The sequence below is a fragment of the Mytilus edulis genome, chromosome 1 (assembly GCF_963676685.1).
Source record: "Mytilus edulis chromosome 1, xbMytEdul2.2, whole genome shotgun sequence".
In the NCBI taxonomy this organism is placed as follows: domain Eukaryota; kingdom Metazoa; phylum Mollusca; class Bivalvia; order Mytilida; family Mytilidae; genus Mytilus; species Mytilus edulis.
This window is the reverse complement of record NC_092344.1, coordinates 30,524,501-30,549,289: the sequence shown is the minus strand read 5'-3', so window position 1 is coordinate 30,549,289 and position 24,789 is coordinate 30,524,501. Positions and strand designations below refer to the sequence as shown.

Below are 24,789 nucleotides of genomic sequence, written 5' to 3'. Positions count from 1 at the left end.
AATCCGGATAAACTAAAAAAAAAAAAAAGCAGGACCGGATAGAGTGAAAAATAAAAAGGCAGGACAGAGATTACAAATAAAAGAAAATGCAGGACAACATTTTTCATCCTAGCCCCCCCCCCCCCCCCCCCCCCCCCCCCCATAAAAATCAAATGGTAGCTCCCTAACAGATCCAAGACGAATCACCATGAAAACGAAACAGAAATTATAAGAACTTGCTATTGGGTATAATGTCAACTGAATATATGATCGTACCACAACTAATCCTCGATATATTTGTCTAATAATTGCATCTGGAGAATTTTGGTACAGTATTTGAACTGCTGTAGGAATTTTTTTCACAGCAACATTTGTGCACTTCCATATTCGCTATAAAAGCAGGAAAGGATTTTATTTTTATTTTGGGGGCATATACGAATGTGAAAAGCAAATGATTCTGTGTTATTCCCATTGTCATAATTCACTCACATACTCAAACAAATGATAAAGAAATATTTTCTGTATTTTGTTAATAAGGTTATTATTGTGTGGTCACGGAATACAACTTCTTTGGTGTGTATTAATGCTTATATATAACAAGACCCATACAATAAATTATTGTACAAGTTATAAGTGAATTTAGTCAAATTTTGTACAAATTATGATTTGTACAAGCACTTGTTGTACAAATTACAATTTGTACAATGTCAAAATACAAATTATAATTTGTACAATATTTTTGTACAAATTATAATTTGTACAAAATGATAACTTGTACACAACATATATATAGTTTTAAAATTATGTAAAATATTGTATATAACCAGAGACATATATATGTCTTTGATATAAATAATCATTTATTAATAATAGTCTCTCATAATTCTTAATATAATGGCGCTTGTATATGTTTTAGTATTTATAAAGCCAGAGACATATATGTGTATATATGTCTCTGATAAAGCTAAATTAATGATATTTTACTGTTGGTTTTAATATACAATATGTTTCATATATGTTTTCCAATAATTTATGTTAAACGCAATGTTTTATACAGATATTGGAATGTATGTAATAATGTATTACAAGTGGTTAGTCTTTAATAAAATAATGAATCTTGAATCTGAATCTGTATTCTGCCGCTTGCATGCGTATGAGACTATACCCACCGAAGACCAAAGAATGTAAACATCTATAGGAGACTGTACGACCTTCGACATCTGCTAAAACCTCTAACGGTACAGCTAATTGTTAGGTCGTAACTAAAAGTTCTATAAAAATAATCTATTAATTATTTAAAAAACAACATAAATAAAGTAAAACGGATAATCAATACACCTTATCGCTAATCCCGGCTGACCCGGCCGCTTGAACTTTTGACGTCAACAACAATCACTTTTCCATTGTGGCGTCAGATATTTTGTTTTATGACGTCAAAATTTTACGGGAACCTGTGTGATTTCCAGCAATGGCGGACAAATAGCGATAAGGTGTATTAGTTTACCTAGAGACATATATACACATATGTCTCTGGTTTACCCCAAACAAAGAATAAATACTTGTCCTTATTGGTTTTCTGTCAACATTAAATAAATGAAGGAATTTGAAGGACTTTGAATATGTGTGCCCGCTAATCCAGAAATTTTCATAAGGAGGGGCCCGTTGACTGCCTAAGAGGGGGCCCGCTCCGGTCATGCTTCAATGATTCCCTATATAAGCAACCAAATTTTCCCCCTCCCCTAAATCCGCCTCAGCTTGGGCTTTTAAAATCTTTTAATTATCTATTTTAAATTTGCCGCTCCCGAATGACATCTATATCTAATGCGGAAGTGACGATTTATTTTAAAATAGACATTGGGAATTTCCAGACGTCCATTATGGATATCGAAAGTGTGTAGTAAACATCATATTATTCTGTGATTCTGTGAGTATAATATACATTTTTATTTCGTTGTGTAAAAAGAAAAAACATAAAACTGTTGCCATTATAACATCTGTATCGTTTATTTTGATAGTTTTGATGATATGTACTGAGATTTAATCTAGTATGTATTGTGAATAACAGAAGTTATATACATAGTCTACATGTACAAGAGACATACATTTTATAAAGACATAGAAGATACTAAGAATTGAAGGACAACTTAATCTGCAATAACTAATTCATTATAACTCTTTAATATGAATTTGAATACCCTGTTAAGCCTGCACAGATCATAAGAAGAATTTCAAATTCTCTGGCACTGTCCCTTGATGATCCTTGCTGGCTGGACACAGAATCTATAATCCTAAGATATGTTTTTATACGACCGCAAAATTTGAAAATTTTTTCGTCGTATATTGCTATCACGTTGGCGTCGGCGTCGTCGTCCGGCGTCCGAATACTTTTAGTTTTCGCACTCTAACTTTAGTAAAAGTGAATGGAAATCTATGAAATTTTAACACAAGGTTTATGACCACAAAAGGAAGGTTGGTATTGATTTTGGGAGTTTTGGTCCCAACATTTTAGGAATTAGGGGCCAAAAAGGGCCCAAATAAGCATTTTCTTGGTTTTCGCACTATAACTTTAGTTTAAGTTAATAGAAATCTATGAAATTTTGACACAAGGTTTATGACCACAAAAGAACGGTTGGGATTGATTAGTTTAGGTTTCAACAGTTTAGGAATTAGGGGCCAAAAAAGGGCCCAAATAAGCATTATTCTTGGTTTTCGCACAATAACTTTAGTTTAAGTAAATAAAAATCAATGAAATTTAAACACAATGTTAATGACTACAAAAGGAAGGTTGGTATTGATTTTGGGAGTTTAGGTCCCAACAGTTTAGGAATTAGGGGCCAAAAAGGGACCCAAATAAGCATTTTTCTTGGTTTTCGCACCATAACGTTAGTATAAGTAAATAGAAATCTATGAAATTTAAACACAAGGTTTATGACCATAAAAGGAAGGTTGGTATTGATTTTGGGAGTTTTGGTCCCAACAGAATAAGGGGCCCAAAGGGTCCAAAATTAAACTTTGTTTGATTTCATCAAAATTGAATAATTGGGGTTGTTTGATATGCCGAATCTAACTGTCATGACTGTGTATGTAGATTCTTAACTTTTGGTCCCGTTTTCAAATTGGTCTACATTAAGGTCCAAAGGGTCCAAAATTAAACTTAGTTTGATTTTGACAAAAAATGAATCAGTTAGGTTCTTTGATATGCTGAATCTAAAAATGTACTTAATTTTCAATTGGAGTTATCTTTCTTTGTATAGAATAGTAGTTGATAATATATGTTGGAAATTTGCCAGACATGACTATGATGTCATTTTCTATTTTTATTTGCCAATAACTTTATGTAAATAACTTCATTGGAAATTTGCCAATATAAAATGTTGCTGATGAAGTTTTTTTTATTGTTTTATACAATAAACAATGTATATTCACTTTTACTACCAACCAATCTTTACCATTCAGTGATAACAAGCACTTTATTTTACATTTTAATATTTTATGATGTATTTAAAAGAGTAGTTATTGTTGCAAACTCCATTAGAAATTTGAATTGATATCAGTTTTGGAGAAAGGAAACGGGGATGTGAAAAAAAAAGGGGGGGGGGGGGGTTAAATTTTTCTCATTTCAGATTTCATAAATAAAAAGAAAATTTCTTCAAACATTTTTTTGAGAGGATTAATATTCAACAGCATAGTGAATTGCTCAAAGGCAAAAAAAAACTTTTAAGTTCATTAGACCACATTCATTCTGTGTCAGAAACCTATGCTGTGTCAACTATTTAATTTTAGATTTAAAAAGTTTGAAGAAGAAATCTTTAATTGATTTGTAAAATCTTGACATTTGTTTTGTGTAAAAAAAACCCATGTAACAGTCTTCACGATGAACTGTTAAATCTACAAGCCCGGAACTTGATTTTTGAAATCTTTTAGTTAGATTCTGTTGGCCTGTAGATATGATTTTTACAGGCCCGAGAGCAATTTTACAAGCCTAGGCTGCCTGGGCTGCCACTCAGCGTGAAGACTGATGTAATGTCAAAAATTTGATCACAATCCAAATTCAGAGCTGTATCACGCTTGAATGTTTTGTCCATACTTGCCCCAACTGTTCAGGGTTCGACCTCTGCGGTCGTATAAAGCTGCGCCCTGCGGAGCACCTGGTTAAAATATATTTTAATAATTTAGGAATTTGACTCATCTGCATTAAGTACAAGTAGGGACTTCCCTTTAAGCACAGACTCTTGGTGCTTTCTGCAGATAAGTCATATTAAATATCCTTTATTAAATATACTTGTTATTTGCAGTATACCTCATAGTCAAATGTGCGAGTGCTTAATTGTTTTTTTTTTTAAGGTCTTTCCTCTCCGTGAGGAAAGACCTTATTGTTTTTCTAATTAAGGTCTTTCCCGTACGTGAGGAAAGACCTTATTGTTTTTCTAATGTTTTTTTTTCTTTTTCTTTTTCTTTTTTTTCTTCCAACATTTTTTTGGAATGACCTCCCCACATTTCTTTTGAAGTTATCAAGACCAAATGTAGACCATCGATAAACCTCGCCATGAAGTATTACCCTATGACCTTGTTAAGGATTTCATCATCCCGTTTAGAAGTTATCTCCCTTTAATTGATTTTTTTCAAAATGGTTCTCTCCCGTTGTTTTTGAAGATATCATTACTTTATTTGGACGATAGGTACATCTCATTATAATGTATTACCATATGAGGCTGAATACAATTTCATCGTCCCCTATGAGAGTTATATCCCCTTGAAACAATTTCTTTCCTTTGCATTTTTCTCAAAAAGTATTAGAGATAGAATCGATTTGAAAACGGCAACATGTACAGGAACAGATGGCAATGTTAATGAACATATACAATCATTTTGTTATGAACCCTTATAAGGAGTTATTCCCCTTGAAAAATTGTACACAATTTTAGACAAAATCTATTTCGAGAACCGGAAGTCGTAGAGACTTGGGAACTTCACCAATTCTTTAATGCATGTGACCTTCAATATGCAGTCAAGGTCAAAGGTCACAGAGTGCTGCAATTTCAAGCTTTCATGTTACAGTACTAGTACTTAGCACACAAAGACAAGATCTTGTAAAATGCTATAATTTACAATTTCCATTTAAATTTTTATGTTGGTTTTTTTTTTTTGGGGGGGGGGGGGGGGGTCTCTTCAGTTTATCACATAACTGACTGCTTATTCAAAAGTTTTAAACATTTTTTTACTATTGTTCTTATCTACTGTTTAAATACGATTTATAACATATGATTTTTTTTTGTCAGGCAAGGATAACTTGAACTAAGAAAGATAAAAGTTTTTTCAGGTGTTTTTGCTTCATTTAGACATGAAAAGGGAATAACGGACGACTAAATTAAAGTGTTTGTTTTCATATAATATATTGAACTTGCGAATATATCTCACCCAACGCGTTTTGATCGGGACAGTGAAACCTAGTTTATCACGGTTTTTTCATTAAAGTTTACATGCATAGTTCTTATTTAAAAAAAAACACAAATAAAGCAAAATCTATTAATTAATTGGACTGAATAGACAAAACTAATTATTTTACATTCGCATGTATCTTAATGTAGGAACATTACCAAATCAGAAACAAAAGGAACATTTCCCCGATGAATATTGTGAAGGACCTTATGCATCTATATAGGACTGTCCGATTAGAAGTTCTTAAACAAGCTGTTTAAAAAGCTAATTGTTGGAAGAGTTTTAATTACTTACTGTTTTCTAAGGTCTGATCTTTACGAATCCATTTCATGATTACTGACAGATCAAAAACATTAAGTATATATAGCATGAAGTTGTTGGGCATAATATTCATTGGTCAGTTATAAATGAGGTCTGTATGGGGGTTTTGATTGCCTGATTTATTAAATAAGAAATCGTTATTTTGAAAAGTAGGCTGAAAAAATATAAATTTAACCCCTAATTTTGTAAAACTATCATTTGGTGTTATTTAGATGCTTTTTTTTTTTTATCATAAATAAATAATTATATGATGTAATGCCATTAAATCGGCCCGTTTTCATTTCAATTTGGTGACTGTTGATTGTATATATCAGTCTGAGTACTGTTTAACTATCATTTAAGTTTAACATATTTAGACTCGTCCAGTTCAGGGGAATTAGGTTTCTGCAAGTGCTTTTTATGTACTTATATTTTTGATGGTGTGTAAGTCAGTAAAAGTTCAATGATTAAGTTCATATTGACATTAAAAGACCTCCTCACAAAAATATCAATATTAACTTATCATTGAACTTTTACTATTACAAATTGGGTAATATTGCATTTAGTTTTTATTAAAGATTAAAAGTACCTTTTTTTTACTTCATATTTGAATCTTTACGCCAATTGCCGCTAAGAAAGTAATCAAAAATTGTTTCCTTTTATTTTTATACACTTTCGGAATTACGATCTGAATTTTATTTGCAATTAATTTACACAATTTGATTTTTTCCGTTATTAGAAGGAATATAAATTGGATCTCCTGTAGTTGGTGATCGCAATACTGGTATAAAAAAATTGTACCAGTATTGTATTCCAGTATTGTACCAGTATTGTGTTTTTTTAGGTATTTAGTCTGTTGACTTTCTCTTACGTTTACTAGATTACAAGCTTGTTTAGATAGCACCTGTAAGTAATAATTTTTAACTGGTTTTTAATTGATTTCACAATTATCCTCTATAATCTTTTTGAGTTATTGCATCTTTATCCTCATCGTGTATTAAATCTTAGTGTATTAAATACGGCATACTCTTTCTGATCCTTTCTGTTTATCCTTTCCAAATAACAACATTCATACCTGGGTACGCTTGAACTCACACCTGCGGCTAAATAGTTACACGGTAAACGAATTGACCTCAAGCCGAGAAATATACAGTGACCTTTACAAAATAATATACACACTCTGCTCACACATAAGTTGCATTGAAATGATTATCAAAATAATAACGGTAAATAGAACGGAAATATTTTCAGTTCAATATCAGCAAAAATGTTTAATAGATATTTTATGAAAAAATCTCAACAATAATTAATGAAATTTATTCGAAAATATTTACTAGAGATAATTTTATAGGAGTTTAATTCAATCAATACAAAACGGTATACGCATATTCATTTTTGTTCATTCTTATATTGTGGTTAATAACTACGACCATTCGTCAGCTGTGCGCTTTTAATTACGTTTATTGTCGATAAGCTATAAGAGTTAAACAGATTTTATTTTTTACCAGATGGCAGAATTCAACACATCGGGCTAAAACGTCACACCCCACTAGAAGGTCAAGCAAAAAAGTTACAAATACTTGATTTTTTCCGTTATAAGAAGGAATATAAATTTAAAATTTTGCAAATTTTATGTGTTTTTTATGTTAAGATGAACATAATTAGATGATAAGTAAAACATTGCGGAATTTCCCTTTAATATAATAAAAGTACAGGGCTCAGTACAGAAATTGATTGTCTCCCATATTACTTTCTCTTCCATGTGCATGCAATAACTGTTCAGTGTTCTATTGTGATGTATTTCATTTTTATTATTTCATTGTTATAACACAAATCATTGTAATCATTGTTTGAAATTTAAAACCAGCAAGGGTCCATAATTGGATTAATAAAGTATTCTTATTCTTATTCTTATAGCAGTTATAAACATGTTTTTGCCTGGTATGCATTTTATATTTATCACTAGTCAGTGAAAGTAAAACATTAATTCATCCATCAATCCGTTTGTCGTCCATTTACTTTCACATTTTCGTCTTTGTTTTTAGACTTAACTTTGCAGGAATAGCATACGAAAGGATCTCTGCAGTTTCTTTTTGAAGTTTTTTAGATGGACAAAAAGGTGACCACATACATGTGCAAATGCAATCTTTGATTCAGATTAGATACTTACCAAAACAATCTTCTCTAAAAATAAAAAATTTTAAACTTTGCAGGATTGCTGACCCGTAGGCTTTACAAATTGTCCTATCAGATGTAATTATGTAAATGAATGGCAACCATGGCTACATTGGAAATGTATATTTTAGCATGTCACCCTTGATATAGACAATTTAAGTTTTTTTACAAATGATTATCGTTTGATTCTGATAGATCGAAAAACATGGCGACCAGAGTCAAAATTAATTCTGATTGGATAGTTTTCAACAATCTCATTCTTTTGAAACTAATATTTTGATGTTTGGGAAACCCTAGCTCTACAAATGATCATTGTTTAACGTTTATCAGGTTGCAAACATCATAGCGAGATTTATATTACAATCTTTTGGGAAGCACAGGGACACGGTTAGCAGATTACAATTTTGCTTATCAATATTTTTTTAATTTTTATTAGCATTTCCTGTCCATTTGTATTTCTTTATTAACGTATTTGACGTTATACGTTAATAAAGTAGTACAAATAGACAGGAATTACTAATAAATATTTAAAAAAAAACATTGATTAACAAAGTTTAACCTGCTAACCGTGTCCCTGCCAGTGATGGGAAGTCGTGTTTGTCTTTGACAATTTCTTCTCTTACAACACTAGCATGACTAGGCCGTCTTGTATGATGTTCCGAATTTTTTTTACAAATGATCTTCATGTGGTTCCTATGTTTGGAAAAATTAACTTGGTCGTTAAAGCAGTTCTAAATTCTGATTGAACATCTTACATAGTAGTCATAACTATGTATATATATATATAAAAGGTACAAATTCTATGATGCATCTAGTTAAACGGGTTGAATGGCTTTTCCGACGGAAACCTATGTTTAATATCAATTTTTGGTTCGTGGGTTTTACGGCTGGCGGGTTTCCACATTCAGCTGTTTTCAAGCAAATAAGCTCCGTATAGAAGACCGTAATTTGACCTATAATGGGTTACTTTTATAAATTGTTACTTGGACGGAGAGTTGTCTCATTGGCACTCATACCACATGTTCTTATATTTAAAGACTAAAGGCGCGTTTTACCAACGGGCTTTCGAATTTTGATATATTGTTACTGGGGACAACCTTGCTTTTAAGTTCGATATTGACGGCGTTCACTGTTGACAATCAATATTTATGGTCCGAAACTGATTGAAAAATTGCCTTATATGGGGATTCCAAGCGGGAATTTGAGAAAACTTGATGATCCAATCCTTTTCAAATTTTAATATGCTGTTTCTTGTGACAAAATGGAGGCCAATAGTTGTTTTTGATTGTTAGACAAATTGAACTAGCCGAATTTGGTGCAATCAATGAGCCTTCAATACTAGTAGTTGTCTGGTTAGTCTGAGATTGCTCTGGCGTTTGACGTTCAATGATGTATTTATTCGTACAAAGATGAACCTGAATAGATTCGTCAAAAACATAATATAATCAATTGCAACATTATTCTTGTTTAAAGGTACACAATTTATCAGCCAATAATTAAGTAAAATGTTAAAGTTAAACCAATGCCGAACATGACGGTCCATGACCACTAGATGGTAATCTTTGGGACTAAGTTGTTTTAGTGGCAAGAATTAAAACTTAAACGTATACACTCGGAAAATAATTGAAGACACTCAATTCAAAGACGATTTTCATCATATCTATATTGTAAAATATTAACTGCTCGTCACAATATGAAGCCCTTTTTCAACTCGTTCGCTGCGCTCACATCACAAAAAACTTGATATTAGGACATGTAGCAGAGATTTTACAATTTCAATATGCTGATAACCTTTAAATAGGTACACATCAACTTTTTTTTAAAATCTGGTGGATAGTTTGTCTAGTTGGCAATGCTACCACATTTTGATGCCCCCGCCATAGCGGAGGAGGCATTAAAAGTTTAACCCTTGTCCGTGCGTCCCATAATTGGTTTCCACTGTCTTTACTTGAGTTTGCCTCCACCGAATGTTATGAATCTTATACACAATGCGTTTTTATCTCAAAACACAGATCAAGTATGAAATTTGGTAGTGTCATGTTTACCGTTCTAGAGTTTTGCCCCTTTACAAATTGAAAAATTGCTGAATTTTTCGTTTCTGTTCTCTAACTTTAGTATGCCTCCAACAAAATGTTATGAATCTTAAACACAATAAAAACAAACAAATATGTATCAAAGAAGCACTAAAAGGCATCTAGACAAAGCACTTAAGCAAAAATTAAAGAAAATAATACAAAAATTTACCACAGCGGGGGCATCATCTGTGTCCCATTGACACATTCACCATTTACTTTTGGTAAAATGTTTGCAGAATTTTATATTAATCCGATGAGGCCAGCCATTTCTTATTGTCCAAGCTTAATTTCCGTTGGTTGCTCTCTGTCATATTTGATTGTCCGATGATTGTTTGGTCATAACCCATGATGGCTGTTTGTTTATTTTCGCTTGAATTGTTTCACATTTTGTCCTTTCGGGACCTTTTTAAAGATGACACGGTTTTGAGTTTGCTCATTGCTACCTACGGTAACCCATAGTGGTTTAAATCAACACCATTCGAATAGTTGTCTTACTTGTCACATGAGAACACTCACACTAATTAACTGACAAACATGATGCACAAGACCGAATATACTACACTTCACATTTGTTCCTGATATTATCATCATATGGAATGTGGACCAAGATTAAGAAGGGCACACATATGATCGCATATGTTAAAGTCGGGGGATCAAAACTAAACAGACTTATACACAACAGCTCAACCCCTCATAATGTCTTAAGTTTCCCGATGAAATTGTAACCTTAGGTTTCATCAATGCACATTTTTTTTTTATTAATTAGATAACTGTATTAATTTAACATTCACAAGTTGTTTTATGGGCCACCTCCCGCAGTAGGGGAGGGTTTATGTTTACTGATAATTGTGTCCGCCCGTTCGTCTATCCATACCAGGTTTAAATAGTTGGTCAAAGTAGTTTACCTTAAGCTGTTGAGGACTCTTCAACTTGAAACTTTGTAAATATTTTATATCGGAGTTTGTCTAAAGTAAAAAGAGACATGATTTAAACAAGATAAACAATAAACAGTATTTTTCGTTGTCCAATGTTATCTATTTCCCTTGCACAACGATTTTGTACTTTTAAACATTTTATAGTGTCTCTCTGTTTCAGAATACAGCTTAATATGGAAGAAAATCAGTTGGGCAGCATTGTTGAGTGTTATCTCACGGGTGATGACGACAAGGATGTGTCGAATATTCAGAATGATAACTCTTCAGAAGATCCATTCAATGAAGAGCAACAAAAAAGAAAGGTTTGTGTTCCATCATTTACATCAATTTGTGTTTTTATACGACCGCAAAAATTTTAATTTTTTGGTCGTATATTGCTATCACGTTGGCGTTGTCGTCCTGCGTCGACTTGCGTCTTGCGTCGTCGTCGTCGTCCGAATACTTTTAGTTTTCGCACTCTAACATTAGTAAAAGTGAATAGAAATCTATGAAATTTTAACACAAGGTTTATTACCACAAAAGGAAGGCTGGGATTGATTTTGGGAGTTTTGGTCCCAACATTTTAGGAATAAGGGGTCAAAAAGGGCCCAAATAAGCATTTTCTTGGTTTTCGCACTATAACTTTAGTAAAAGTGAATAGAAATCTATGAAATTTTAACACAAGGTTTATGACCACAAAAGGAAGGCTGGGATTGATTTTGGGAGTTTTAGTCCCAACATTTTAGGAATAAGGGGTCAAAAAGGGCCCAAATAAGCATTTTCTTGGTTTTCGCACTATTATTTTAGATTAAGTGAATAGAAATCTATGAAATTTTGACACAAGGTTTATGACCACAAAAGGACGGATGGGATTGATTTTGGGAGTTTTGGTTCCTACAGTTTAGGAATTAAGGGCTAAAAAGGGCCCAAATAAGCATTATTCTTGGTTTTCGCACAATAACTTTAGTATAAGTAAATAGAAATCAATGAAATTTAAACACAAGGTTTATGACCACAAAAGGAAGGTTGGGATTGATTTTTTGAGTTGAGGTCAGAACAGTTTATGAATTAGGGGCCAAAAAGGGGCCCAAATAAGCATTATTCTTGGTTTTTGCACCATAACTTTAGTATAAGTAAATAGAAATCTATGAAATTTAAACACAAGGGTTATGACCATAAAAGGAAGGTTGGGTTTGATTTTGGGAGTTTTGGTCCCAACAGTTTAGGAATAAGGGGCCCAAAGGGTCCAAAATTGAATTTTGTGTGATTTCATAAAAAATTGAATAATTCGGGTTCTTTGATATGCCGAATCTAACTATGTATGTAGATTCTTAATTATTGGTCCCGTTTTCAAATTGGTCTACATTAAGGTCCAAAGGGTCCAAAATTAAACTTAGTTTGATTTTAACAAAAATTGAATCCTTGGGGTTCTTTGATATGCTGAATTTAAAAATGTACTTAGATTTTTAATTATTGGCCTAGTTTTCAAGTTGGTCCAAATGGGGGTCCAAAATTAAACTTTGTTTGATTTCATCAAAAATTGAATAAATGGGTTCTTTGATATGCCAAATCTAACTGTGTATGTAGATTCTTAATTTTTGGTCCAGTTTTCAAATTGGTCTACATTAAGGTCCAAAGGGTCCAAAATTAAACTAAGTTTGATTTTAACAAAAATTAAATTCTTGGGCTTATTTGATATGCTTTATCTAAACATGTACTTTGATTTTTTATTATGGGCCCAGTTTTCAAGTTGGTCCAAATCAGGATTCCATATCAAGTATTGTGCAATAGCAAGAAATTTTCAATTGTACAGTATTGCACAATAGCAAGAAATATCTAATTGCACAATATTGTGCAATAGCAATTAATTTTCAATTGGAGTTATCTTTCTTTGTATAGAATAGTAGTTGATAATATATGTTGGAAATTTGCCAGACATGACTATGATGTCATTTTCTATTTTTATTTGCCAATAACTGTATGTAATAACTTCATTGGAAATTTGCCAATATAAAATGTTGATGATGAAGCTTTTTTTCCTTATCTTATCTAAAATGTTTTTAGATAATGTATGTTGGACATTTGCCAGACATGACTATGATGTCATTTTCTATTTTTATTTGCCAATAACTTTATGTAAATAACTTCATTGGGAATTTGCCAAAATAAAATGTTGCTGATGAAGTTTTTTTTATTGTTTTATACAATAAACAATGTATATTCACTTTTACTACCAACCAATCTTTACCATTCAGTGATAACAAGAACTTTATTTTACATTTTAATATTTTATGATGTATTTAAAAGAGTAGTTATTGTTGCAAAATCCATTAGAAATTTGAATTGATATCAGTTTTGGAAAAAGGGAAACAGGGATGTGAAGAAAAAAAAATGGGGGGGGGGGGGGGTAAATTTTTCTCATTTCAGATTTCATAAATAAAAAGAAAATTTCTTCAAACATTTTTTTGAGAGGATTAATATTCAACAGCATAGTGAATTGCTCAAAGGCAAAAAAAAATTTTAAGTTCATTAGACCACATTCATTCTGTGTCAGAAACCTATGCTGTGTCAACTATTTAATTTTAGATTTAAATAAGTTTGAAGAAGAAATCTTTAATTGATTTGTAAAATCTTGACATTTGTTTTGTGTAAAAAAACCATGTAATGTCAAAAATTTGATCACAATCCAAATTCAGATCTGTATCAGGCTTGAATGTTTTGTCCATACTTGCCCCAACTGTTCAGGGTTCAACCTCTGCGGTCGTATAAAGCTGCGCCCTGCGGAGCACCTGGTTATAAATTGTAGAAACGAATTATATATATTCATAACTACTCTAAATATCAGCCGACAGCATTGTTGAAACTTTTTTGTTCCTCCCTAGCTGAGATTCGAACTCATGCTATTGAGCCATCTAGACAACACCACATGCACTGTATCTATCGCTGTAGACCACTCGGCCACCTAGACTTAACTTATAAAACAGCTTTCAGTGGCCTAGTGTTACCTTTCCTCGTCAGTAGAATCTAGAGTTGTAACAAAGTACATGATATTAGTCACGGAGATTGAATTGACTGCGTATTAGCTAAATATCTATCGTAAATGATCGAAGGTATAATCACAGAAATGAATATATCGATTTTATCATATTATAAATAACTATGTAGTTATATCGTCATAACAATAGCTTTACGGTCACCATCACGAACTGGTTGACTAATACGATGTGTTTTCATACGCGACATGGTTATGCGGTCCTACATTTTAAAACGACCGCAAAAATTGAAAAATTTTTGGTCGTATATTGGTATCACGTCGTCGTCGTCGTCGTCGTCGTCGTCCGAATACTTTTAGTTTTCGCACTCTAACTTAAGTAAAAGTGAATAGAAATCTATGAAATTTTAACACAAGGTTTATGACCACAAAAGGAAGGTTGGGATTGATTTTGGGAGTTTTGGTCCCAATATTTTAGGAATTAGGGGCCAAAAAGGGCCCAAATAAGCATTTGCTTGGTTTTCGCACAATAACTTTAGTATAAGTGAATAGAAATCAATGAAATTTAAACACAAGGTTTATGACCACAAAAGGAAGGTTGGGATTGATTTTTAGAGTTGAGGTCCCAACAGTTTAGGAATTGGGGGCCAAAAAGTGGCCCAAATAAGCATTATTCTTGGTTTTCGCACCATAACTTTAGTATAAGTAAATAGAAATCTATGAAATTTAAACACAAGGTCTATGACCATAAAAGGAAGGTTGGGTTTGATTTTGGGAGTTTTGGTCCCAACAGTTTAGGAATAAGGGGCCCAAAGGGTCCAAAATTGAATTTTGTTTGATTTCATCAAAAATTGAATAATTGGGGTTCTTTGATATGCCGAATCTAACTGTGAATGTAGATTCTTAATTTTTGGTCCCGTTTTCAAATTGGTCTACATTAAGGTCCAAAGGGTCCAATATTAAACTTAGTTTGATTTTAACAAAAATTGAATCCTTGGTGTTCTTTGATATGCTGAATCTGAAAATGTCCTTAGATTTTTGATTATTGGCCCAGTTTTCAAGCTGGTCCAAATCGGGGTCCAAAATTAAACTTTGTTTGATTTCATCAAAAAGTGAATAATTGGGGTTCTTTGATATGCCAAATCTAACTGTGTATGTAGATTCTTAATTTTTGGTATAGTTTTCAAATTGGTCTACATTAAAGTCCAACGGGTCCAAAATTAAACTTTAACAAAAATTGAATTCTTGGGCTTTTTTTATATGCTGAATCTAAGCATGTACTTAGAATTTTGATTATGGGCCCAGTTTTCAAGTTGGTTCAAATCAGGATCCAAAATTATTATATTAAGTATTGTGCAATAGCAAGAAATTTTCAATTGCACAGTATTCAGCAATAGCAAGAAATCTTCAATTGCACAGTATTGTGCATTAGCAAGAAATTTTCAATTGCACAGTATTGCACAATAGCAAGACATCTTCAATTGCACAGTATTATGCAATAGCAAATATTTTCAATTGCACAGTATTGCGCAATAGCAAGAAATATCTAATTGCACAATATTGTGCATTAGCAAGAAATTTTCAATTGATTGGAGTTATCTTTCTTTGTTCAGAATAGTAGTTGAATCAACATAAATCATTGTTTTATACAATATACAATGTATATTCACTTTTACTACCAACTGATAAATTAAAACAATCTTTACCATTCAGTGATAACAAGCACCTTTTGTTACATTTTAATATTTTATGATGTATTTATTAAATGAGTAGTTATTGTTGCAAACTCCATTAGAAATTTGAATTGAGATCAGTTTTGGAAAAAGGGAAAGGGGGATGTGAAAAAAAATGGGGGCGAGGGGGGGTTAAATTTTTCTCATTTCAGATTTTATAAATAAAAAGAAAATTTCTTCAAACATTTTTTTGAGAGGATTAATATTCAACAGCATAGTGAATTGCTCTAAGGCAAAATAAATATTTTAAGTTCATTAGACCACATTCATTCTGTGTCAGAAACCTATGCTGTGTCAACTATTTAATCACAATCCAAAGTTAGAGCTGAATCCAGTTTGGATGTTGTGTCCATACTTGCCCCAACCGTTCAGGGTTCAACCTCTGCGGTGGTATCAAGCTGCGCCCTGCGGAGCATCTGGTTAGATGATACATCAAAAACTTTACATGATTGTATCTTATCAACGATTGTGACATTCCGCGAGATAATGTCACCAGAGTTCATTCATCTCAAATTTGTTTCTGGTCTCTGGTTAGACCTCTGGTTAAGCGACCATTGAATACTAATCCAAACTTTACAGAATGAATGTTTTAGAAGTGTCTATTAAGTGATCCTCACATGTTTCCTTGGGATGGATATAGGGAAAGGAACTGGTCGAATTAATATAAATCGACTTCAAGCTCGAGTTACCATGTATGCATCTAACATTTCTAAGAGAAAATATTTATTTTCTGTTTGCAGGAAATAAACGGTACCCAACACCATTCAAATACCACATCTCAGTCTCCACATATTAAAACAAGTTCAGTGCTGAAAAACATCCAGGCATCGAGTCATGAGACTCCAAATAAAGATCTACAACTTTTGAGATCTAAAATAACATCACACAGTAATGTTAACATTAGGATGCCGGATGACGCGGTCAAAGTTAGTTCAAATAGGAACAGCAGAAATAGCCATAAAGATGACCAAAACAGGAACCAACAGCTACGTTTACAACCAGAAAGTACGGAATTACCTAATACACCTAACAAGAAACCAAATGATACAGAAATCGATGCTAGACCAATGACACCACATCCAACACAGAACAGAAAGATTGAATATCCACAAAATGGAGCTGAAGGCGGAACACTTAAAATGTACCAGAAAACAGATGAAATGCGATGTTTTGAAAACGATATTTTAAGACCTAGAGACCATTGTGACCAGCCTTTAACTGGAGACCAATTGATGGAAGTTGTTATTGTGTATGCCAAGTCGGACTATGATCAAGCGTCAAGATATAAAGAATATCTAGAAAAAATTGCCGAAAAAGGTCGTATGCCAGATATAACAATTGTGTTATACACAAGTGAGGATTTCCCAAATAATGATGTTAAAGTTGTAGAAGAAGTAGTTAACAGATCAATGCGCGTTCTCATGTTGTTGTCAGGAAACTTTGCCACCGAAGTTAATCTAAATTTTATTAAAGAAGAAACCATAGGACTGACAAGATTACAAGAAATACCACCTCAGGAGCAAATGTCTCTGTTTGCAACAACAATAATGAACAGGAAAAAAAATTGCATTAGACCAGTGCATACTGTTTCTAAGAAAGACCGATATTACAAAACACCTGTCGGATTATCAGTTTTACGGCCATTTGAATTTTTCGATAACAACAAAAACCAGAAGTATGAAGATGATATTGCTTTATCATTTCTGAAAAAGGCCAGAGAGGATCGACTTTACCATACGAACGAACTTAGACGGCACCAAGCACTTGATAATACATGTATTTCACAAATAACAGAAAAGCACAGAGCAAATCAGTATCTAAAAATAAATCAGACAGAATTTGACACGACTGATAAAACTAATAAGGATGAAAGCTTAATAAATAATACATTCAGATCAACAGAATCGAAGCAACAACATTCTATTAGAGAAATGCCAATGATGACATCAAATGGGACAGGGACATCAGCAAGATCAATTCCTCTAGAAAATTCTACTGTTGTTTGCCCGTCGAAACAGGAAGTTGAACTTATTAAAGGGAGTAATACAAAACCAATCGTTGAGTCATCTTGTTTAACCTCTGGTTACGTGTCGCATCTTTCTTGTGAACACGTTCGTATGGGTAAAGAGGTCTCGCTGCCGGCACAAAATGCTCAGAACAATGTGCCTTCAAGTAAAACAGTCCAAGACAACAACCCAATTAAACGTGATTCACCTAAGCTTTCACTTCATATACCAAATACCGCAGAAAGCTTTGATCCTGTTAACATATCTTCAGTGGAGAAAGATGGCGAGTCCTCTCTAGAACACGGAGATGAGGAAGAAGATACATCTGCAGATTCGATCCTTCCAAAAACATCTGATGGTTTAAAAAGTATACCGTCTTTGATGAGTGATAGTTTGGTATCAGATGATATTAAAGAAAAGCAGGATAAGTTCCCACCTAAATCACATCTGGGATATAAACAACAAGATGTAATTCAAGCCAAAATGAAGCTCATGAATTTAGATGGATCAGATGATGTTAGAGAAAGCAAGGTGTCATATAGTGGTCCTTCTGGAAGATCGGGAATACGTACTGGAGCTAATCCTGGCTATGATGAGTACTTGGTGGGAACCCCTAATGGGAGAAGATCAGGCAGTAGTCATGCAATAGATGATAGTGCTGGACTTGGTTAGTTTTGATTTTTTTTTTTAAATGAACGAGAACTCGTGTATGAGCACATATTAACCTTAAGGATTTCAAAACAAATATTGAAGATATTTCCGTACTGTATAAAATTAATATTTTCTCATTTTCTGAACTGAAACATGATTCATTTATGATAAACCTAAACATTCAAGTTCTGATTTAGAAAAAAAATCTTCAATTTCCACCTAATGCTTAATGCTTCCTGATATTCACTCTTAAGTGTCTGAACTAGGTTTTGAATCATCAAATTCGTCGTAACATGTTCAAGATATGTGGTCCTTTTAATGTCAACCCTGATTTGTTATACGACCACAAATTTTTTTTTCGGTCGTATATTGGTATGACGTTGGCGTCGCCGATGTCGTCGTCGTCGTCCGAAGACGCATTGGTTTTCGCACTTTAACTTTAGTTTAAGTGAATATTAATCTATGAAATTTAAAGACAAGGTTTATGACCACAAAAGGAAGGTTGGGATAGATTTTGGGAGTTTTTGTCCCAATAGTTTAGGAATTAGGGGCCCAAAGGGTCCAAAGTTAAACTTTGTTTGATTTCATCAAAAATTGAATGATTGGGGTTCTTTGATATGCCAAATCTAACTGTGTATGTAGTTTCTTAATTTTTGGTCCCGTTTTCAAATTGGTCTATATTAAGGGCTAAAGGGTCCAAAATTAAACTAAGTTTTATTTCAACGAAAATTGAATTCTTGGAGTTCTTTGATTTGCTGAATCTTAACATGTACTTAGATTTTTGAATATGGGCCCAGTTTTCAAGTTGGTCCAAATCGGGGTCCAAAATTAACCTTTGTTTGATATCAACAAAAATTGAATTCTTGGAGTTCTTTGATATGCTGAATCTAAAAATGTACTTAGATTTTTGATTATTGGCCCAGTTTTCAAGTTGGTCCAAATCGGGGTCCAAAATTAAACTTTGTTTGATTTCATCAAAAATTGAATAATTGGGGTTCTTTGATATGCCAAATCTAACTGTGTATGTAGATTCTTAATTTTTAGTCCCGTTTTCAAATTGGTCTACATTAAATACCAAAGGGTCCAAAATTAAACTAAGTTTGATTTTAATAAAAATTGAATTCTTTGGCTGTTTTGATATGCTGAATTTAATCATGTACTTAGATTTTTGATTATGGGCCCAGTTTTCAAGTTGGTTCAAATCAGGATCCAAAATTATTATATTAAGTATTGTGCAATAGCAAGAAATTTTCAATTGCACAGTATTCAGCAATAGCAAAAAATGTTCAATTGCACAGTATTGTGCAATAGCAAAAAATGTTCAATTGCACAGTATTGTGCAATAGCAAGAAATCTTCAATTGCACAGTATTGTGCAATAGCAAATATTTTCAATTGCACAGTATTGAGCAATAGCAAAAAATATCTAATTGCACAATATTGTGCAATAGCAAGAAATTTTCAATTGATTGGAGTTATCTTTCTTTGTCCAGAATAGTAGTTGAATCAACTTAAATTATTGTTTTATACAATGTACAATGTAAATTCACTTTTACTACCAACTGATAAATTGAAACACTCTTTACCATTCAGTGATAACAAGCACATTTTGTTACATTTTAATATTTTATGATGTATTTAAATGAGTAGTTATTGTTGCAAACTCCATTAGAAATTTGAATTCAGATCAGTTTTGAAAAAAGGGAAAGGGGGATGTGAAAAAAAATGGTGGGGGGGGGGGTTAATTTTTCTCATTTCAGATTTCATAAATAAAAAGAAAATTTCTTCAAACATTTTTTTGAGAGGATTAATATTCAACAGCATAGTGATTGCTCAAAGACAAAAAAATTATTTTAAGTTCATTAGACCACATTCATTCTGTGTCCAAAACCTATGCTGTGTCAACTATTTAATCACAATCCAAATTTAGAGCTGAATCCAGCTTGAATGTTGTGTCCATACTTGCCCCAACCGTTCAGGGTTCAACCTATGCGGTCGTATAAAGCTGCGCCCTGCGGAGCATCTGGTTCTGATTTGCCTTAATCAGGAATGCTCGAAACAAAATATTTGAAATTCAAGGTGTAATAGAACCCACACAGTTGATATGATATATGGCAAAAAATAAAATCATGTCCGTACTGAAGTAGATAATAGTCCACCATGTGATGTTAAATACGAAAACAGCGCTTTATTCATTTCATATATGGTGGCAATTACAATTCTATTTTGCATTACATTTTTATCATTTTGGTATAAACCATAATGTTATATATGATGCCATTTTTATCTAGTCATAAGTATCCGTGCGTTTTTTTTTATATAAGTCGTAAAGGTTATTGATAACAGGTATTTATGTGCAAACCTTCACTCCTGTACCAAGTCAGAAATATGACAGTAGTTCTTCCATTAGTTAAATGTGTTTTAGCTTTTGATTTTGCCATTTGATAAGGGACTTGGCGATTTGAGTTTTCCTTGTAGTTCTGTATTTTTGTTATTTTACTTTCCACAAATTAAACATAATGTGCAGGAATTTTATTGGACGAAACGCCAAATGAATACATCACTTATCTTGGGGACCTCCTTCAAAATAACCTTTACCATTACATGCATTATGAATAATTAAATATGTAAGAGAAAGTGACACTATTTTAGAATGTGTTTTAAGTTTTACAGGGAAAGAATGTAATTGTTTCCTAATTTATTGAAAAATAGGCACAAGCAATCAAACTACCAACAGAGCACCAAATTTGACCGGTTATCCTCCACCACAGAGCATCCACTACCATTATCATTATCCCGACCAAGTACAAGGATTGGATGTGGATGTAGACCAGGGACCAGGGACTTTTCGTCACCAACCAGAAAGTCGAAGACCACCGGCGTCCGTTAGGAGAAGATTATCATCACCAAACAGGGTTAACTCTGGTCCAATATTCAACATTCAAGGATGTGCCACAGTGCAGATTGGTGATGCAAACGTGGTCAAGGGTGACCAGACCGTAGAAGCAACAAACAACAATCGGTAATACATTTAACTCTTTGTTTACCAATACGAACACTGCTGCTTATTTTAAGTTCATTTCTAGCATCACTTTTGTGTCAATTACTAAACATATTCTCGATGTCTGTCCGAATTATCAATCTTTTCAAAAATCTTAATTTAAACTAATACAGTAATAGTCAAATGCAGCCTATATTTGTGTCATTCAACCTTCGTTTGATTGATATGATGATTGAAATGTATGTTGGCTCTGTAATTATGATATGATATGTGTAGATATATTTTATAACAGGATGAATGATAACGATCCAAGAAATAATGAAAATGAACAAAGAGATGATTGGTCTCCTGAATCACCAGATAGTCAAAGGGGTGATGGATCGCCTGAATCTGCAGGCATTATTATGGAAGAACCAATAGTTCATGGAGGTCAGCCAGAAGGTGCCCTTAATATATTGAGCCCAAGCAAAGATCCTGTGAAGGTATATTAATAACAAGTTAATTTCTTAACTTCTTGGGATTTTTTTTTCTAAATTTCTAAATTGGCGTATATACTAAATTTAGTCCTGGTATCTATGATGAGTTTATTTAAGTATTCACAAATGTTTTTGAAAACTGAAGGGTTTATGAGGGTCAGACCGAATATGATAAAAAAATCATTGATCCTTAAAAGGTACAAATATACATGTATAAACTAAATCACTATGCATAAAAAAAAACCACAAACACATAAATTGTATGTATGAAAAATAAACAAAGCAACTGTACCTTAATCCTTGTGAATATTTCAACTTTTTAGATAATGTAAATGAATACTTTGTGGCATTTTTTTTTTATATTCATTGTGTTCTATATCTGTGTACAAGTGGTTTTAGGAACAATTAATATCATTCAGACCCTGGTCTTTATCTTGTACTTAAATTGATTTGCACACATTTATAATTCACTTTATCAAATGTTTTGGGTTGGTTTCACAAATGTTTCATTTTGCTTTTAAGTTTGTTTTTTATTTGAACATCACTGATAAGTCTTTAGAAGACGAAACGCGTCTCTGATGTAAAAAAATGTAATCCTGGTATATGTGATAAATTTATTCACTATTATATAAATATAAATCATGTATTTTACTTTTTTCAGAAGGTCGAATATGAATCTTCAGACAACAATAGTGATGAAGATAACAGCAACATTCCACCCGAAGGAAAAGGTTTAGATTCAGCAGAAATGTTTGGTAATGGTGCGGATTTAAACCAAAATTTGTCTTCCAGTTTTACAGGTTTGACATATATGTGTAACATAATGTAGTATTAAATAATTCAAAACATTGAACCATTTTAAAGAGAGGTAATGAAAATTATTTAAGATTGAACAACTATGTCACTTGGTAATGTCCCCAAAAAATACATATTTTGTTCGCAGATAATTCATTGTTTTGATTATAATAAAACACATTGTGCTGCTTTTATGCATATTATGAACGTATTTGCCCCAAAATCGAATAATTATGTACAAGCAGAACCAATACATGCTAATCTCGTTAAAACAGATACCTTGTGGGAAAGTTGAAGTTATCCTTCAGTATCACCTTTAACCACCTGTTTTGTTTGGGTTATTGTAGCACAGTCTTTTGTTTGCTAAGGCCAAATAAAAAAGTATGTGTGGTTCCAGTTACATCTGAAAAAAAGTTAGGGTAGGCAGGTTGGGATTTTTTTTTATTTTATGTTTTTTTTTTTACATTGAGTCTATGGGAGCAACATTCTGACTTTAACAGTGCTTAATGAAAAATGACAATAAAATCTTTAGGGTAGGCTATTTTTAAGCAGAAAAAGTAGGGACGGTAGGGTTACTGGAACCACACATATATTTTTATTTGGCCTAAGTATTGTTTTGTAGTCTGTTGTTAGTCTTTTCTAATTACATGTTTGAAGCAACACATATTTTGATTTTAAGGACTATAAGACAGAATTCATTCCTGTTGGTTTATGACAGAGAAATCAATATTTTAGCCTCACACCATGAAGAATTTTCTTCCTATAGATGAAACTTTTAAAAATCTTATCAAAATACAAATGAATATCAATAGAATTGATAGCAAAGCAAAATTTGAAATCAATATTGAAACAAAGAATTAAGCTTTCAACTATCTATGTGTAAGGGTCTAAAAGTTCTAAATAGATAATGTTTTTGAAATGCATATTTTATTTACAAATATGAAAACTCTGCCTATAAATACATTGCTGTCATGGAGAGATTGAAATAAAAATTTGTTACTTTTTAGCACAAAATGATTAAACTATGATTTTTTTCAGACCAAAATAAGACAGAAAAGGCAATTTTAAAGGATGAAATATTTCAGAAAGCTCACAATTCAGGAAATATCATGACAAATGAAAAAGGAACATGTGCATCAGATAAGGACATCACGTCAATGGAATCATCAAAAACTAGCTTTAATGTCACATCACTCCAAAGCTCAACAAAAAACAGTTTGACCTCATTAGAACTAGTATCACTGTCAAGTCATCTAAGAAAAGGAACGACCAGAAAAGATAGTTATGCTCTCAAATTTCATTACAGCCAGAACGTAAGATGTGAATTAACATGTTCAGGTGCTTTACATGATGATGATGTTGACTGATATTGTCCTCTATATGGGAAATAAAATTATCTGTATGAATCAATATAATTCCAATTCCTACATAGTGATTTGGAATATATTAAATCATTATGTAATGGTACGAACAGAGCTTATTGTGTATTCAAATTGCTATTATGTCTTTCAGTGTTTTAGTTTTGTTATTATAATGATTTTAGAGCTCTTTTTTGTTGAATACCAGATTATAAATATAAATTTATGGAATGCATCTTTTGTAATCTTAGTTTAATATATTTTGTGAAAGTATATTGTAATCATATCTCTTCATCCTGTCATCATAAACACCAAAAAATTGACTTTGATGAACCTTTACACTTAAGAGATAGAACATGAGGATAAAGATGCAACTTTGTTTGGTATAAACAAGCTGAATGTGTTGTCTTCTTCATATCATATGAGTATACATTTAGACCAGAATGCACTTCGGTTCTTCCAACTGAAAAAAGCCATGCATTTGTGACATTCGTTTAATGTTTAATGAAAATGAAAGTAGAGCGTACTATTGAAGAAGAGAGTGGAACCTGTGCAGATGGTTCCTGATCTGCGATTAGGACGCAAGATGGTTTTACAGTTTTGCTTCCATTTTGGCTTTGTCAGTTTATTTTCGATTTATGTATCGATCTGGTATCTTTCGTCCCTCTTGTTTATCCTTGTAGATTTGACTTAGTTTGTAATTTATCGAGGAAGTATATTCTGTAAACAGTATATGTGATATCGACTACAAAACACGTTCGGTGTGTCTGTTTTTGAGGACTTCCCTGTTTTGGAATTTACCTTGGAGTTATGTATTTTTGTTTAAATTTTCTTATGATTTTTAATGATATGTTCTGCTAGTACAAAATGTATGAACATCTAAATGTTCTTGATAT

At 32.6% G+C, this 24,789-nt stretch overlaps 1 protein-coding gene across 2 annotated transcripts; it reads left to right on the top strand.

The window, feature by feature from the left end:
• Positions 1-1,815: 1,815 nt before the first annotated feature.
• Positions 1,816-23,945, top strand: LOC139529116 (uncharacterized). Of its 2 annotated transcripts, none has more exons than XR_011665753.1 (7): positions 1,816-1,903; positions 11,064-11,205; positions 16,348-18,280; positions 20,976-21,285; positions 21,557-21,746; positions 22,402-22,903; positions 23,145-23,373. XR_011665753.1 is itself a non-coding variant. In XM_071325406.1 (7 exons), the coding sequence occupies exons 2-7, from the start codon at positions 11,077-11,079 to the stop codon at positions 23,900-23,902; spliced, it is 3,030 nt and encodes a 1,009-aa protein (XP_071181507.1). In that variant the 5' UTR covers positions 1,816-1,903; positions 11,064-11,076; the 3' UTR covers positions 23,903-23,945. The 2 variants fall into 2 exon arrangements, 1 of the variants encoding a protein (XP_071181507.1); XM_071325406.1 differs by lacking the exon at positions 23,145-23,373 and adding an exon at positions 23,574-23,945 and having other exon boundaries at positions 22,402-22,540.
• Positions 23,946-24,789: the final 844 nt, after the last annotated feature.

Coding starts and splice junctions, on each gene's coding strand:
- LOC139529116 (XM_071325406.1), top strand. CDS start 11,077: ATGGAAGAAAATCAGTTGGGCAGCATTGTTGAGTGTTATCTCACGGGT. Junction 21,286..21,556: donor GAAGCAACAAACAACAATCG/GTAATACATTTA, acceptor ATTTTATAACAG/GATGAATGATAACGATCCAA. Junction 21,747..22,401: donor CAAGCAAAGATCCTGTGAAG/GTATATTAATAA, acceptor TACTTTTTTCAG/AAGGTCGAATATGAATCTTC.